The 18,896-nt window shown below is 36.3% G+C and overlaps 1 protein-coding gene across 3 annotated transcripts in view; it reads right to left on the reverse strand.

The window, feature by feature from the left end:
- Positions 1-18,896, reverse strand: part of usp6nl (USP6 N-terminal like) — a 270,213-nt gene that overhangs the window by 121,368 nt on the left and 129,949 nt on the right. Inside the window, exon 1 of one of the 3 annotated variants that reach the window (XM_039761302.1) lies at positions 12,787-12,943. The exons of the other annotated variants lie outside the window; for them this stretch is intronic. Within the exon in view, the coding sequence (XP_039617236.1) occupies positions 12,787-12,841 (55 nt within the window). The 5' untranslated portion in view covers positions 12,842-12,943. Of the gene's footprint in view, positions 1-12,786; positions 12,944-18,896 lie in introns of those variants that run through there. 3 annotated transcript variants of the gene reach the window in all.

Here is an 18,896-nt window from a genome sequence, read left to right on the forward strand (position 1 = left end):
TGTACAGCTATAACTCTGTGTTGGAAAAGTGAGTTTGTAAAGTTATTGAATGAATAGGGCTGTGCAATGCAGTCTGGTACAGATATAAGCTCTCGGATGAAAGAGTGAATGCTTAAAAAAATAAGATATATTTTTAATTACCATGTATTAGAAGGTCTTTAATTGCTTGTAAAAATGTAAATGGGACACCTAGATCAAAAAATATTTTATTTAGCTTTGTGTGAAACTGCAGTATGTTAAATTTGTTGACTTCCACTAAATCAATTCGCCAGTAACAATTATAGTGTGCCCACATTAAATAACAGTCAATCTACCCATCAAGCAGCTGTAATATCTCCAGCAAGTTTAACTCAGGTGAACTACAGTACTATAATATAAAAAGAACATGCATAAGGTGGAAAGTACAACTTATGGAGAAACAAAATGACTTTAAAGAGATGGCACTGATCAAATTCACTCCATGAATGGAAAGTAGGCCATCACTTAGTTGAATATACTGTAGACCCATTTAGGAACTGCATACATTTCATTTAACAACCCGCACTGTTGCTGCAAACTAAAACAGTGGCTACCATAAGGTCTCCTATGGTGACTTGAAAACTGGATATGGAAACAGCCAGAGCATTTCACATTTTCAGGACTTTGAATGAACAGGAGTCAAAGTATTTTCATTAAAAACCACACTCTAATTTTGGAAAAATAATTTACTTTACTGCACTACAATCCTGTTGGACATAATGAAAAAAGTCCCCGAAACAGGTGTTTCAAAGGATGGTCATTAGACTGAGAAGTCTGGTAAATTAAAAAATAAAGTGAGGCTGCAGCCAGCAGTTTTTGTCTTAATTACTTAACAAACAGATGTAATGGTTTATAAACAGACTACAAAACTCAATTCTTTCATTCTGTATTTAACTTCAGTGACAAAGTCAAATATTATAATAAGGAACATTATCCTGCAGTTAAAGGTATAATAGCAAACACTGCAGCACATTTTTATTTCAACACTGTTTTCTTGTCATCATGAATGAATGATGATTACTGCTACAGTATGGGCAGTTTAATAATTTTAAATCAGGAAGAAGAGATTTAGGTTCCTTTTCTTCTTTAATCTCTTTGAAGTCACTAATGCTTAGTTATATTGGGAATGGGTTTGATGAGGCTATTTCAATTAATCAATCTTTATTTTGTTGAGTGCCTTTCATAGAGCACACGCTTGCAAGGTACTTTATAAGGAATGCGATTTAAGGAGTATAATTTAAGCAACATTATAAAATACAAGATCATTTATAAACAAGCTTTAAACAGCAAGGAAAACTAAAAAATAAGAAAATGTATACATGGTATAACATAGAGGTGTATTTATGGACTTGGTTAGTTTGTTTGTAAGTTGGAGCATTTTTTTTTTAATTTAGCCACTTCAAAGTGTTAACACAGCTATGTTTATTACGTTATTTGTGTAACAGTTAGTTAAATTTAGAAATAAAGTAGTAAAAGAATGCAATTGCAAGCACTAATAGTATACATAAAATATGTTTGTTTTTTAATACCACTTTAGCATATCATATTGTTTCATTTGCTTTCAAAGACAGCAGAGTTCAACTTAAGTGATTAAAAGATCAATGTGCTATTGTTTGTTGTTAGATGTGATGTGGAAGGTCTGTGGCTAATTCATACTTAATATTTTTTTATATATAAAATGTTTCAAAGTGCATGATGGAGTTTTAAAATTTGTGCTAAAGTCTCAAATTAAAATTGTTGGTTACATCCAAAGATGATACATAGTGGGTCATTATGGCACTTTGCTAATAAATTACAGTATAGTGTTAGAAAAATATTGAATCACTATACTCTTTAGATAATGCAGCAGTGGGGCTGCTTTTAGTGTAAAGGAAATACTATGTTGTTGTGTAGTCAATGCAGCATAAAGTGTCAGAGAGCCAATTTTCATACATTTCTACATAAGTTGTTTACTTATTTTAATTTTATGGACATGAACATCATATCACTTACTTTAATTTCAAGGAGCAGGAGAGTGAGCTGCGATGAATGAGGTTCAGGTTCAGGAAATGCGCAAAAAAAAAATCATTGCATTATTTTGCAGCCAGTCCAACATCATGTAAGCTCATAAACTGGTAGTCTACTAACAGCTAATGAGGAACGTTTTATCGTGCAGAGTAATTGTCAATTCAAAACTGAACATATATGATATTCATATACATTTAATCCTGCATGTATGGAAGTATAAATTTAATCTGCCCAGTTCAGGGTGACTGGGAGCCAGAGATTTTTCCAGCAGCCCTGGGCATAAGACAAAAAGCAAATGTGGTGCATGGTGCTTCACTCAAACAGCCCAGCAGAAAAGTGAGAGCTGTGTGCAATCTGAAAACATAAACATATTAATAAATGGTCTGTTTAGTTTTAATCCAGTTATTTGTTAAAGATATTTTAAAACATTGCGATACAGTGACGTAGTGGTCAGTGTTCATCGGAGGGTTCAGATTGGGGATTGAAAATATGGGATAGATGTTATCTACTTCACGAAGAACTAAATGTATTTTCTTAATACAGCAGTATAACTGACACATTTTAAGTATTCAGTTTTAAAACAGACAATAATACTCAACTCAACATACGCAATAGCACAGATCAATGCACAAATACACGGGTACATGCTGTAACCACAAGAGGGTGCCAGTAAGCCCCAATCCCAAGACACAGTAACCTCCAACACATTTTAACAAAAAAAACAAAGCCTATTTATTTCATAAAAGCACCTCTTCATAATCTTCACTCCAGAATCAGCGACAATAACAGGACAAATAAACAATAATAAACCATTTTTCTTCCTCTCTACATACAATTAGTGTTGTCTGCTGCGTCCCAACTCGGACCCGGGAATGCTTTCACTGGGACACCATCGCCCTCTACCGGTATCCAGGGATCCTGACACGTCTACATCTCCAAACACCCAAGTCCCAAGCACCGTGTAGGTGATTTGCCTTATGAGGACTACTGCCACCTGTTGTATGGGGGATGGAACAACTCCTGATCCTCAGCCTCTGTTAGTCCTTCCATTATATCATACTGGTCGGGTACAAAGTTATTTCTCTGTCCTGCTGACCAATAAGTTTGACATTCCAGTCTGGCCTCCCATCCGGGTAATAAATCCTCTTTCTTCCCAAACGGGAGGCCCGTTCTCCTCCTACAATGCAAATTCCATGAGCTCTGCACTACCACTCTGCATATTTGTTAAAAAAATCTGTACTAGACTTTATCCTGATTAGAACTAATACCTAGAATATATGTGAAATTCTTGTCACTTGACTAAAAGCTAAATATCTTAATCTGTCCCTCATTTGCTATCAATAGAAGACTGATACACACATGTGCACAACACCACCTGCATTTTCTTTTCCTTATTCTAGTTTCAATGAGCTGCTTCATTCAGGAAGAGACATTGACTTCCTGCAAAAATGCTTCCAAAACACTCTTTTGTTTTCTTTTACCAGCATTTTATGAGCCTTACCATTTATTTCAACAGATCAAGCATTCAGCCTAAACCCTCAAACACTGCTGCTTGAGGAGACAAGGAGTTTCCTAAACCTCTCACTGGTAAAACACTCATGTGTGAATACTGTCACTGAAAACAATAGCAAATAACTTTTCAGGTGGTTTAGGAGTGTTCTGCTCTAACATTAAATTGCTAGAAAAACGCTTAGGTGTGAATGGACCCTAAAATTACTAAAAAATTAATCTAATAAAACTACCCCTTGGAATCCTCTACCACATAGCTACAGGGAATGGCTTCTTAAAAAGGAACAAAGCAAATATGATCATTTCCAACATTATAACACACAAAGCATCTGAAAAAAACTTCAATTAACATTCTAATTGCAAGTTTCTCTCATGAAAAACAGCTTCAAATACATGTGAATTTGTTTTCTGATCTTGCCAGGCCACAAAGTCCTTGCAATTTCATTATTTAATTAACAGCAAGGAGCCCAATCTCAGAAGAAAAAAAACATTTGGGTAGTTGAATAGAAGTTAAAGTTCAGAAATACAGGGAAGCCAACAAAAAGAGTTCCAACAAATCTTTGGGCAAATTGTATGATGCTAAGTTTTTGTCTGATTCATTATAGTAAACAAAAACACAGCGAGTCTGTAAGAATACAAAAATATTTTATAAGGTTTTATGTTTACATAGCACACTGGACAGATGAACAAATGTGGCTTAAAGGTGCCTGATTGAATATTCACCTCCTCATCAAAAGTTATTGATCCTAACATGTTTTTCTGGTAAAAATTTTAAGTTCATTCTTCACTTACGCTATTCTTCCATCAAAAAATGAGCTGTTGGTGCATTTGAACCAAGAAAATATCCTTTAACTAATTGGGTACTTATTTCCTGAGTTCACTCTTGCTTACTTTATACAGGAAACAAGAAAATAGTGTTTTTCCTTAATTAGCATTATGTATTTAAATCATTCTGAAAATAGCTGATATCATCTGCCCTACAGGCAAATGGAGCCTTTCATAATGCTTGGCAGTAACTGCATAAACTGACCTGAACAGCTCTTATCATCTCCTCAGACTGTTTATCAGCATACTGTGTAAATCCAGCATTCTGTTTTTGGTGAGTAAAGTGAGCCTAACTCTGCAAAGAGCTTTGTGTTTGCTAACAGACACAGCTACTTAAAGTTCCCAGGCTCTCCACTATGTCACTGTGCCACTAAAGCAGGAAGAATTGAATTTAATATATAAAAAAACCTTTGTTCCCATTCTAAAATGTCATTTCATCTACACCCTTACAGCTGTTCGGACAATAGGACTACTCTTCCCATCGGGCAAGGCAGCCTAGTCAGCACATTTTGCACAAAATTGGAATGGGAAAACTGCAGGTAGTTTTTTTCTAAACTACTGTACTTTGTTCAACCATCTCATTGCCATGGTGGATTAAACAGTGTGCTTTTACGATGGGTTGTCTTTAGTCATATTACATTTCCAAAGAGAGATTGTTCCCCTGTTTATTTCTTATATCTGGAACCCTTTTCTGATCAATGCTGTACCGCATAAAAATTGTGCATGACACTGCTAATCCCTTAAGGAGCAATAGTTATTTCTCTCCACTCTCCAAAAAGCCTACATAAATGCCACAAACTTTTTTTACTGAGTTTAGTGACTGCAAAACCCCATATGAAAAGAATTTAGGTATTAATTTTGCAAAACTGTATGTGAAGAGAAACTTGGCTCTTCCACGCAATATTTCCTATTATATATTGTTGCGCCACATCCCTGCAGTGCCTGTCAGCACAAGGAGTTCTCATTCTTTTACATCACTCTTTTAGGTGGCTCGCTGTGGCAGCACATTGTAATCCTAGTTTGTGACTTGTGCCCTGTGCTTGCTGGGATAGGCTCCAAATTCCCTGCGACTCTGCACTGGATAAGCTGTTTCCAGAAATGGATGGATAGATGGATGCATCTTTGGCAGGCTTACCATTTTTATAGGCTCCTTGCAGTTGGCAATGATGCTGTTCATTTACATGACAGGATGGCAGCTTCTGTTGTCGACTCATGCCGAGGCTGATGCAACTTTTTAGTGCTTTTACAATGATGTGTTATGTTATTTTACATAACCAATGGAGTGAGATTCAGGTGCTGGACAATAAAAGTTCTGGTGTGGTGGTGCTTGCTGTTCTATAAACAGGAATTCTATTATATTGTGTACATAAGATACAAAATCTGAAATGAACTGATGACACTATCTTTTATACATTCTTTCAAAAGCCAGAGCCATTGTACGCCAGTACATTGAACAATGCAAGTCCACAAAACCAATCAACTTTTATCATTATGCACTTTTATGATGTATGTCACTTGCATGCATGATGATAAAAATACTGAGGAAAATGGCAAAATATGCATAAATAAAACAGAATAAAGTTTGATAATTTTCTATATCACATGTGGGAGTCACTTTTATTCAGAAATTTGTGGAAAGAGAAAAACTGAGGGTTCTGTGCTTGTGTAAGTAGAAGTAATTTTTAACTTTTACAGTTTCTTGTTGGTAGACATTTATTCAAATCCACCTTATGATTAGACAGATCTAATTTTATAGTTTGATATCAATATGGCATCATGATTCATAGCAACTTGATCACCTTTGATTCATCTTACATTTCAATACATCATCTTACTCTGAATAACATTACTTAGTACTGCTACTTGTGCTGTCCTGCAGCATTGTCTGTGAAACACTACAAAGCCCTCCACCTTTCCCACCAATTGACTTAACATTAGCTGGTTTTCCTTCCACATCCCAAAACACTGTATCTCATTGAAAACACAATAAATCAACAAATACTCAAAATACTGAAATACGATATTAATCACAAGAACACTCTTAAGACTCTCAGTATACAAGTAACAGATTTTTTTGCAGCTATTGTGAATCTTTCCTATTTGGAAAATAATTATTACATAAGAAACTGTCCTGGAGCGATGCCCTAGAAATAACTGACACTTGGGTCATAAAGCCTTTATTAGTATATGGTGATTTCAGTGTGTATCCTGCAGTGTTAAGTGCAAAAAAGTAACAGCTACTATTACAGTCACTACCAACAGGAAATATATGACAAAGAAACTTGGACTGGATGATATACCAATACCAATAAATATCATAATAGCGAAACATGTGGACATCTGGTCCTTAAATAAAAGGAAATGGAAAACTTAGTCAGAGGTATTGTAATGTGAAGGTCTAAAATTAAAGAAATGTTTTAGTGAAAATAAGGAGAGCATGGAAAACACAGAGATGAACCAATACAAGAATGTGATGAAACTATACCAAAATACTGAAAAGAAATATAGTAGGAAGATGGCTTTGATTTTGTCATATACAATTAAGTCCATGCCCTTCAGCTTTGATATAGGAGTTAACAACATACTGCTGAAAGAAGTTGGAACAACGAAGAAGGATGAATTCTTGTGTAATGCCAAAAAATGTGGGAAATAATTATAATACAAAGGTGGAGTAAAATAAAGTAGGAAAAATAGATATATTCACATATTGTTGTTGAAATTGGAGCACATGAATGGAAGAGGGCAAAACAGTTTTGTTTGTGTGCATTGAAAGGTTGTTAATAAAGTACAAATATTCAAAAGCTCTTCAATAGCCATTACAAGGATTCCCCTTAGGTTGTTTGTGTTATTCTAATTCAAACACATTTACACTACAAGAGATAGAACTGTAGGCAAATTAGGGTTTGAGAGACACTTATTACATTTGTTATTAGGCAAAACATTTACAGTTATGGAGAAAAAATAGTTCAAATTAAGATAACCTGTACCCGCTCATGATTGTCCCCTGCACAATGGCTTAGAAAGCCAGTGTGGCTTAAAAAAATCAAAAATGAGAAACAAGGCATTGAATGTTGTGTAAGTACTGAGTTTGAGAATAACAAATAACTATGACTCAACTATGATGCAATAACTACTATTATTATTATTGCTTTATAACAATAACCGACTCAGTATTCATCACTTCACAGAGACCTGATTAGTGACATATTAAAAAAGCAGTTAATCAAAAATGAAGATACATGCCTGGCATGAGTAAAAAAGGCGGATAAAAAAAAACAGAAGTGTGAGGAAAAAATGTAGCATCTAGAAAACAGTTGTATGTTTTTTTTAAATGTAATTACTTAAATGAGCAGTTGTGAGGAATGGAGTCGGCAGTTACCACTGCTAGTCTATAGTTCCAGGAGACAGAATGTAAAGTTCAGGTCCAATCACGTTGTCTGCAGTTTCACAGTGTCTGCTTGGGTTTTACTCCCACATCCTAACTACATGTGAGTTAGGGAAAATGGGGTAATGTGGATAAGTGTGAATGAGTGTGTCATGCAATGGTTCCTGTCTTGTTCTCAATGATCCATAAATAATGGGTTGAAAAACTTGGATAAAGATGGAATTGTAAATGTGGATCAATGTTCAGTTATTTACTTCTTTTCATAAATAATGGTTATAGTAAGTGACCATTTGTTATTGTTGTGCCAGTCGCTTTATCCAGAGTAGTCTGCTGGACCACAGCATTCGCAACATCCTCTTTTTTAGTTCCAGCTGACCCCACTGAATTGCCTACTGGCTAAAAGGAAAGTTGCCAGCAGCAGGGACAGGATGGCTGCATCAGGACATAAATGTTTGCTTGGAAAATTATAGTGATGATTGATACTGAAAGTCAGATAAACTATTGACAAAACCAAAATGCTAACTTGTGAATATAGACAAAAGGCGAACAGTGAGAAGCTGGTTATAAAAGATATACTCTCACAAAACCTGAAGCAAAACAAAGTCCAAAGGTATAGCATACTGAGTTATAAAGCAAAGGATGTGCTGTCACCAGAACTAAATGCAAAACTGCGCAGTCATGAGCAAAATTAGTTTGAGTCAAAAACAAAATGAACTTCAATACTATGAGTACATACAGACTAAAGTTGCTTGATGGTTGAACCCTTAAATCAAAGACGCCATAGAAAAAACTGAAGTGTAAAACTGTCACTAACACTAAGTTGAGAATTGTAAGCAAATTCTAGACTCAAAACCATACAATAACTAGATGGCATGCCACCATCAAAATCCTGACTTGAAACTGTACAAAACAGAAGCACAAAGAAACCAAAATTTAGATACAAGCCTTTTACAGAAACTAAAGCAAGACTTGCTGTGAATCAAAAAATCGAAAATCTGTTTGGCCGTGAATTCTCACCTCGAAGTTATTTAATGGAATCTCAGACACTGCAACAAAAGCAGCATTGGGTTATGAAGCAAAGAATCTGTGACTAGGCACATAGTTCCTTCTGGGAAACAGCTCCTAGCATCAGTGCAGAGTGTCCCATCAACACTGTCACACAATGTGGAAGTCTCAAGTTGGTGACATAACACAATTAAAAATAAAAAAATATATAAAATTAATTCAACTTGTATGTAAATTAACAGAAAAAGTCCTATTCCCTGACATACAAAGCCTCCAAGATCCCACAGCAAAGTACCAGAAAAAAAATTTTAAGATGCAAAAAGACAAACAACCATTACATTATATAGCTTAAATGATTTTGATTCATGAAAAAAGTTGAGCTTAGTGTTTGTTAAATTTGTTAACAAATATAAAGGTGATAAATGTATCACTGTTTTCTCTCAGTTTTAAGCATTTACACAAACAGTGTTTAAAGCTATTCGGTTAAATCATTAGGTAAATGTGCAATGAAAAGTCTTGTTTACATTTTTTAGAGCTTATCGCTTTTCTTGCAATTTTGTGATCAAGTACAGATTTGAAAGTCATTTCTTGGAATGCAGCCTGATTTTATTAACCCAACCTAAGAGACAGCAGTAAGGTGGAGTGGGAAAGGAATAGCCAAAATAACATATACTGCAAGGACTGTCCACTGTTTGCAACATTATCACAATGCACTGGTTTTGAACTTTTATATTTGTATGGTTACTATTTCTTTTAATTTTAAAAATAATACTAATTCAGCATCTTTCTAATTTCATGTATCATCTTACCTGTATGAAAATGTATCACAGCTCAAAGTCATGTGCTCACTGCTCACATCAAGATGCATTACGTTATTAAAGTTAAATTTAAGATTTTTCTGCAAATTCTATAAAAAGGCTTTGTTGAATAATTAAAAAGTTAAAATGACATAAAAAGTACTAATGGTAATTATAACGATTAATACTCTGCTGATAGTTGGTTGTTGAGTGAATGATGTGTATGTTACATGTAAGGAGGTCCTAAAGATATTTAATGTTTATCATCATGGTTCAAATTCCAGGCTGCTTTTTGCCACTGTGGAATTGTGAATGTCTTCTTCAAATCTGAATGGGTTTTCTCTGGGTACTTACCACACCACAAAGAAATGCTTATGGAGTTAGTTAGTAGATCTATGCTAATACTACCCATGACTATTACCACTACACTCATCCTGTGAGTGATCACAGGTGCCTTGTGAAGGGCTAGCTTCCAGTCCTGTCTTGCAACCAATGTCTATGTCACTGAATAAATTGTATGACAGGAAGAAAAACAGAAGATAACAACGGGTTATTAATCCTATTGTTGACTGAGGGTTTTGAATTGGTGCCCAGATGACCAGAGATTTCCACCTTCCCACACTGGCAATCCAAGTGCCCCTCTTTCTCTTTTCTAATGGATTTGCCAGCAATGTGCCATTCCTTACAATTTCTTCCCACACTCCTTGGTGTTTTATTGACTCAAGCTTTGACTTTAAGGCTTCCAGCAAGTTCTGTGTATGACCAAAAGGTTTGACCAATGAAATTAGATTGCTCAGTCCGTCAAGCTTGTTTAGATAGTGAATAGATAAAATATTCGAATATTTTATCCAAATTACAGTACATTATTTTTATTTGTCAATGATTCTGCTTCAACTCCATGTCTTGCTAATCCTCTTAACATGGTTTCACTAGCACATCATACAGTTTGTGTATAACATTCTGTGGTTTACATTCAATAATTTTTGTAATTTCATCTAACATCTAACACTTGATTTTCCTATTTACTTGTTTCTTCACATTGCTTAGATGATGACAGTGTTGCATCTGCACAAAGCTAAGTCCCTTCTAAAAAGACTGCTTCCTATAGGTCAGTGATGCTCATCTTGTAATTATAATTAAAGTTCTTCTTGCCTATATGTGGCACTTTGTTCTTCTCTACATTAAACTGTATTTTCCAAGTGTTCACTCAGAATTAAAGAATGTCCAAGTCTTTTCCAATTGTATTTGCTGCTGCTCTGACCTTAGTGACATATTTGCATTATATAATTATTTCTGTGTACAAATTATGAATACAAATTAGAAAATGTAACCGTCCAAGAACAGAACAGAAGGGACTCCACTGTTCATCTCAACCAATGTGGTGCATTCTGCTTGTATCTGTACTCTTTGTCTCAGGCCAAATAATCATCCATCCATCCATTTTCCAACCTGCTGAATCTGAACACAGGGTCACGGGGGTCTGCTGGAGCCAATCCCAGCCAACACAGGGCACAAGGCAGGAATCAATCCCGGGCAGGGTGCCAACCCACCGCAGGCCAATTAATCAACTTCAGTTTATTTTGATTGAGGCATTACACCATTATCTTAGTTTAAATTAAAACAAACAAGATTTATTTTTAAAAAACTATCAACTAGTAAGACAAAAAGTGAATTGTATGAACAACCAGGAAACAATTTATGGAAGAGGCAATTTATTTTGGAGCCTTTTGGAGGGAAATTGTAATGTTTAATGGTAACACAAACAGTGATATATTTTACTAATAAAGCATCCTTGCCCAAGCTAGTCATGTCTTCATGGGATTGGATGGTTTCTCATTCTACCATTTTGTTTCCAGAATAGCCCGAGTTCTTGAGGTATGGATTCAAAAGGGTGCTGGAAACATTCTTCATGGAATTTGGTCTATACTGTGAAACTTCGCAAAGCATCTGTATTGGACTGAGATTCGGAGGCTGTGCAAGGGGCTAAAGTAAACTGAAGTCACTGTCATGTCCTTGAAACAAGTCTGAAATGCTCTATACTTCATTGAATGTTGCATTATCCTGTTGGATGTATCCATTTAAAAATAAAAACAGTAGACTCTGACCAATATGAGGATGCATACAGTTAGCAACAATGCTTAGGGGTACATCATAGTATTATTATGATGTTTAGCAACAACGCTTAGGGGTACATCATAGTATTATTATGCTGTTCATTTGGTATTAAAGGCCCTGTTCTCTACAGCATTACATCAGCAATTACCAGCATTGCACTGCTGACACAAGGTGGGATGGATTCATCAATTCATGATGTTTACACCAAATTTTGGCTTTCTGTGTGTCACAGCAGAAAAATGGTTTGTAAGTCTCATGTTTGGATGACCACATGGCCCTTGTAGCCTTTTCTTCCTGTTTACAGCTGACTGCAATGGAAACTGATGTGCTCGTTTGGGTATCACTTTAGATCAGGTGTTCCAAATACACTGTACTTACCATGTAATTACCTGTATAATTACAGAGTACTTAGGTGTTATTACCTTGTATTTACTGTGTAATACAGTGTAATTCTATAATTAATTAAATACTCAATTGTAATTGGTATTCCAAAATTTATATAAATATGTATGTAAATAAATTATAGAATAACAATTACAACTGAGTGCATGTGTTACACAGAAAGTACATGGTAATAACATCTAGTTACTCTTTAATTATACAGGTAATTACAGTGTAATTAGGGACACATTATCTAAAGTTATACTGTGTTTTGTGGCCTTTTTATTAACACTCGTCATTTGTTGCTTATTACACTACTACCAATAAACACTACTGATATTTTTAGATGTAAAATATTGCCCAGAAATAAAAGCTGACATTCTGTACTTTATTCTCCTATTCATTGTTTTACCTTGAAAACATATTTTATAAATATATAAGAAAAATACGTTGTTACCTCATTGTCCCAGTATTTTAACCTTCTCATTGTTTATTTAAATAAAACTTTATGTGGTATCAAAGTGCACTACACTACAAGCCTTAATATTTTAAAAATGCAGCATTGCTTTGAGGGTGCATGTGCATTCAGGAAGGTCCTACTGCTGGCTGATGTTTAAACTCTCTGAATTGCACCAGGAAACTAAACAAAAACTGCAGACACAGAAGATAAGCATTCTGTCATTTTAATCAAAAGATTGGTACCTAATCGTAGCCAAAATGTCTGCTAGTAAATCATCTACTTACTCCTTTTTTGGTGGTCCAGGTCATCCTCAATCCAAGGCTGAATTTTAGTCCTCATTGGTCAAAAGATGTGCTAACCCATTCCAAAAAGTGAAAACAAAGAACTGAAGGTTTAAAAACCTCTTGTTATTTAACGGTATTCTTTGCCAATGAGACACATGTTTATACTAGCATTCTTATCAAAACTGCTGGGATGTTAGGGGAAAAACAAGACTTTGAAGGCTGGACAAAGTTGTTTGTTTATAGAAGACCTACAGACTAGTTGATGCCCATTCCTACACTCAGCATTCCAGACTAATAATAAACAAGGGGGTCTATTGAAACAATTCCAAAATACTGCATTGAGTGAATTTAGCAGAGTTGACAGCGCCAGACAGAATGAACTGGCTAACCACTGAGACTTTTTGTGCATTCTTTCAGGAAGTGGAACTGTTCAAACAGAAAAATATTCTGAAACCTTTGAAAGTCTTCTGTGTTTAATGCCAAAAAATATGCACTACATAAGCGCAAACCAAAAACAATGCAAAATAAGTGTCATGGTCACAGTTCTATAAGCCTGTCTACTGGAAAGTCTGCTCAGAGCTAAATGTTATACAGTACAGTCTTAGAAACAGCTGGGATTGAAAGGCATATTTAGTGACTACATTCTGCAAAGGGTTTACATATTTACATGACAACAATGCATTCAAGCTGAACTTAAATCTAAATTATATAAAACAACTCGGCATGAACTGGCTGTGGGACAGTGTTTAGTGCTGATGATGCCTTACTGCTACTGTCAGTGTCTGTGGGATCTGATGCCTGAGCACCATGTGTCTATGTGGATTTTCGTCAGTTATGCAAGTTTCTGATACCCCAAATATGTGCATATATTATGCTGACTGGCAACTCTGTATTGGTACATCTATACTAATAAAAGGCAAAGCCCTCACTGACTCACTCACTGACTCATCACTAATTCTCCAACTTCCCGTGTAGGTAGAAGGCTGAAATTTGGCAGGTTCATTCCTTGCAGCTTACTTACAAAAGTTGGGCAGGTTTCATTTCGAAATTCTATGCGTAATGGTCATAACTGGAACCTATTTTTCTCTATATACTGTAATGGACGTTAGCTCGATGGCCATGGGGGGGCGGAGCTGCGTGTGACATCATTACGCCTCCCACGTAATCACGTGAACTGACTGTGACCGAAGTACGTGGAAAAGAAGGAAGAACTCCCAAAGAGTGCTGAAGAAAAACGCAGAATACTTTATTCGCGAGATACAAGTTTAATGAGAAGACACGAGGTATAAATTAGACTTTGGATCACTTTGTAACGGAGTTAAAATTGCTGTAGCGAGAAACTTTTAAGTGCCGGGTCTTAGCTAACATTAAATAAAGCCGTGGACATCTCAACGTCACACAAGAGAGCAGCTCCCATGAACTGATTGAACGCAGTACGAGTGATCACTTCCATTCATCAAACCTGTTCAAAACACGCGTTACACAATTGACAAGGTAGGAAAAGAATATGCTCCGAGTTGAGCTCCACAGCTAACGCAGTCTTGCGAAAGCAACTTTGTCACGCTGCCACCAAATACACACAGAAAAATCCACAAGTTAATACACACGCTGTCTCTAGAGTTTCTAAACACTCAATGTATTCCTTGCATCACCTTTATACCCTCTGATCTCCCATTTCAATTCAGATGCCTCCAATTTCTAGTAAGGCTCTGCTGCGCGATGACAAGTAATACGTCTCAGGGACAGACCCTACAAAACGATGCCATTGATTTCAGGCAAGATTGCTTTTCTCCTGGACAACTATAAGTTGCATTCTCAAGAGTGAGCTTGCGCAGCTTCGTCATATTATAACAGGAGTGCAGCCAGAAACTTTTAAGTGCCGGGTCTTAGCTAACATTAAATAAAGCCGTGGACATCGCAACATCACACAAGAGAGCAGCTCACGTGAACTGACTGAACGCAGTACAAGTCATCACTTCCATGCATCAAACCTGTTTAAAAAATGAATTACACAATTGCCAAGGTGATGGCTTTATATGTCGTTCGTTTATAAAACAGCGGAGAAGCTGTGTAAAGGCTGTTTCATAAAAAACCAGCGGAGCGTCTTATATGAGCAGGCAGTCAGCTAAAGAAGGGAATCAATAAATATCTATAATCGTAATAAACGAACAAAAAATAACATACAAGCCGCGGATTAAATAAAGGAAACGGGTACCTGAACAGTAAAGTAAGTCTTGAATAGCTACACAATAACTATAAGAATCGTAATAAACGAACCATAAAACAGTACAGAACCGCGAAGCAAGGAGAAACGATGGCCTTATATGGCGTTCGTTTATAAAGCAGTGGAGAAGCTGTGTGAAGGCAGCTACACAAAAAAACAGCAGAGCGCCACACTCTGAATGTATTCCTGGCATCACCGTTATACCCTCTGATCTCCCATTTCAATTGAAATGCTTCAAATTTTTTCAAGGCTCTGCTTCGCGATGACAATTAATAAGTCTCAGGGACAGACCCTACAAAAGGTTGCCATTGATTTGAGGCAACATTGCTTTCCTCCTGGACAAAACTATACGTTGCATTCTCAAAAGTAATCTCAGTGCACAGCTTGGTCATATTACAACCGGACTGCTGAACTGACAATGTGGTATACAAAGAGATCTTTAACAGATAGTTATTGGTATATTTTCCCTCAGTTTAAAAAGGTTTTCTTTTCTTCTTAATCCATCCATCCATTTTCTAACCCGCTGAATCCGAATAGGGTCACGGGGGGTCTGCTGGAGCCAATCCCAGTCAACACAGGGCACAAGGCAGGAACCAATCCTGGGCAGGGTGCCAACCCACCGCAGGACACACACAAACACACCAAGCACACACTAGGGCCAATTTAGAATCACCAATCCACCTAACCTGTATGTCTTTGGATAGTCGGAGGAAACCGGAGCGCCCGGAGGAAACCCACGCAGACACGGGGAGAACATGCAAACTCCACGCAGGGAGGACCCGGGAAGTGAACCCGGGTCTCCTAACTGCGAGGCAGCAGCGCTACCACTGCGCCACCATGCCGCCCATCTTTTCTTCTTAATAAAAATTGAAAAAGCAGTTCTTCGTCGCTGCGAAGTGTGGGATTTTGCTATATACAGTATATATGTATGTATGTATGTTTATATATATGTAGATATGTACTGTATATATATGTGTATATATATATGGATATGTATGTATATATATATATATGTATGTGTATATATGTAGATCTGTATATATATGTATATATGTGTCTGTGTATATACAAACCGGATTCCAAAAAAATTGGGACACTAAACAAATTGTGAATAAAAACTGAATGCAATGATGTGGAGATGGCAAATGTCAATATTTTATTTGTAATAGAACGTAGATGACAGATCAAATGTTTAATCCGAGTAAATGTATCATTTTAAAGGAAAAATATGTTGATTCAAAATTTCACGGTGTCAACAAATCCCATGTTGCCAATTGACCTAATTAGTGTTTATTGGTCTTCCAGCTCTTCATTATGCTCGAATTTATTTTTTCCAGTCTCTTATTGCTACTTGTCCCAACTTTTTTAGGATTTGTTGACACCGTGAAATTTTGAATCAACATATTTTTCCTTTAAAATGATACATTTACTCAGTTTAAACTTTTGTTCCGTGATTTATGTTCTATTCTGAATAAAATATTAGAAGTTGGCACCTCCACATCATTGCATTCAGTTTTTATTCACGTTTTGTATAGTGTCCCAACTTTTTTGGAATCCGGTTTGTGTGTGTGTATATATATATATATATATATATATATATATATATATATGTGTGTGTGTGTATGTGTGTATATATGTATATTTATCTGTATGTATGTATGTATATATGTAGATGTGTGTGTGTATGTATGTATGTATGTGTGTATATATGTTGATATGTGTATATATGTGTGTGTGCGTATATATATATATATATATATATATATATATATATATGATAGCAACACTCATAACAGTGACAAAACAATTACATTGACAATCATGTTATGTTATTTTTAAAATGTTTCCTTTTCTTTTTCATAACTTCTTTAACACACTACTTCTCCGCTGCGAAGCGGGTATTTTGCTAGTTATATATAAATGTGGGTGAATGAATTGAAGTCACTGCTGGAATGGCAGTGCATTTCACTGAAGTTCAATTCCCACTTTATCTCTGATACTGCAGGGACAAGCAAATTGTCGTTTTTAAAAATGTAGTGTACGTACAAATTATTTTACATATCAACCTAACAAAATTCTTAATGTAAGAAAAAGGCCCAACATTTTTTAGAAAAAGTGACAAAAGACAGCAATGTGTAGGTTATTCATTCATTTCTTTTTACTCAATCTTAATCATGTGCAAGACAGGAACCAAGGAACCAACTCTGGACGTTGAACACAGAACACACTGTCTCATAACTACCCAGAGAAGACAAGGGATGAATGTGCAAACTCCACACATACACTGTGAGCAGGCTGGTGGTGGAACCCAGATCAGGGGATCATTGAGGAAGAAGTACTGCTCACCAGATTGCCCAACTGGTATTTATCCAGAGATTATTAGCTAAGCAAAATAAAAGATGCTTTCGCCCTGTGTCACCAAACCTGTTATTGCTACACTGAACAGAAAACCTAAAACCCTACATCTTACTTCTAGTATTAAATTCAGTTGATGAGCCCACTTGGCTAGCAAAAACCTTCCTGTTTTCTAGGCAGTAAACAAATAGAAACATATACCCCGTAACAGCATGAGGTGTGCATGTTGATATGCCCCCTCCTGGCAGAGAGCAGTACTGAAAATAAGAGAACAAAATTATTTCATAAGGGAGAAGTTAGTCCTGAAGTATAAATAATGTTTGCTAACAGAAGAGCTAACACCGTCATAAAGTTGGTGACATGAATATTAATGTGGAAGATGAAAACAGGCTCTCAATGAGGCCAGTAGATCTGAAACTGCGTGAAAATAAGCAGCCAGAGAAATTACAACTTGCCATCACAGCTGATTGGTTGGGGGCTATAAGGGCAGAGTGATAGCACTTGAAGATTGCTTACCTGTTTAGCACAAATTAAACAGAAGAACTTCATGCTTATGATCTTTTTCAAGGATAATTTTTTAGCAACATTTTCAAACTATTTTTCTGACACAAATACAGTTTTATTTGTTTTTAAAACTTTTCATACAATGTGCCACAACTCAGTGATTTTGTAACGCACTTATGCAGTTCAGTATTTTGTGAAGATGGTGCCTATTCTGCCTTCTGGGATCAAGGTTGGACTCAGCCATCAGTAAGGTGACCAGATCTCTGCAGGGCCTACATATGCACACAAGTCTTAGAATCTTTAACTAATCTAAGCTATTAATCAAACTGTATTGATAAAGGGGGATAAGACAGTGCAGGAGTCCGATAGAAAAGTTTGTTTCTTGATGCAAAGAAATATGTCTGCATCTTAACATCAATAATACAAAGGAACTGGCTCTTGACTTTTGCTGCACCAAATAGCCTCTGTGTCTGGTCACTATGTAAGGAATGGATGTAGACGTGGTCCATTCCTACAAGTACATGGGGGTTTACATCAATGACAGGTTGAACTGGTCTCGGAACACAGAAGAATTATATAGGAAGGGGCAGAGCATGCCCTTTTCATTAGGAATCTGTGACCCTTTAATGTGGGAAATGACATCCTTCATATCTTCTATAAATTTGTGATGGTCAGAGTGATGTTCTACGCTGTGAAGTGCTAGGCTGGTAACATTACTACAGGAGAGGCCCACCAAATCAAAAAGCTAATTAAAAGGGCAAGCTCAGTTATGAGATACATTCTAGACCCCCTGGGGGTAGAAGCAAATGAGGGAATTAAAACTAAACTGAGTGCCATATGAACAATGCTGCACATTAACACACACTCTGACACACTAACACTGAGAACTTTAAGCCAATCAATTATTCAGCAGATGTATGCGAAGAAACACTACTGGGCTCCTTTATACCAACAGCAATTTGTCTGTATAAAATCTCACTGGGACTGGGACTGCCAAATCAGAACTTTTCTTTCTTTTTAATGTTCT

This window comes from Polypterus senegalus, chromosome 8, assembly GCF_016835505.1.
Source record: "Polypterus senegalus isolate Bchr_013 chromosome 8, ASM1683550v1, whole genome shotgun sequence".
Lineage (NCBI taxonomy): Eukaryota > Metazoa > Chordata > Cladistia > Polypteriformes > Polypteridae > Polypterus > Polypterus senegalus.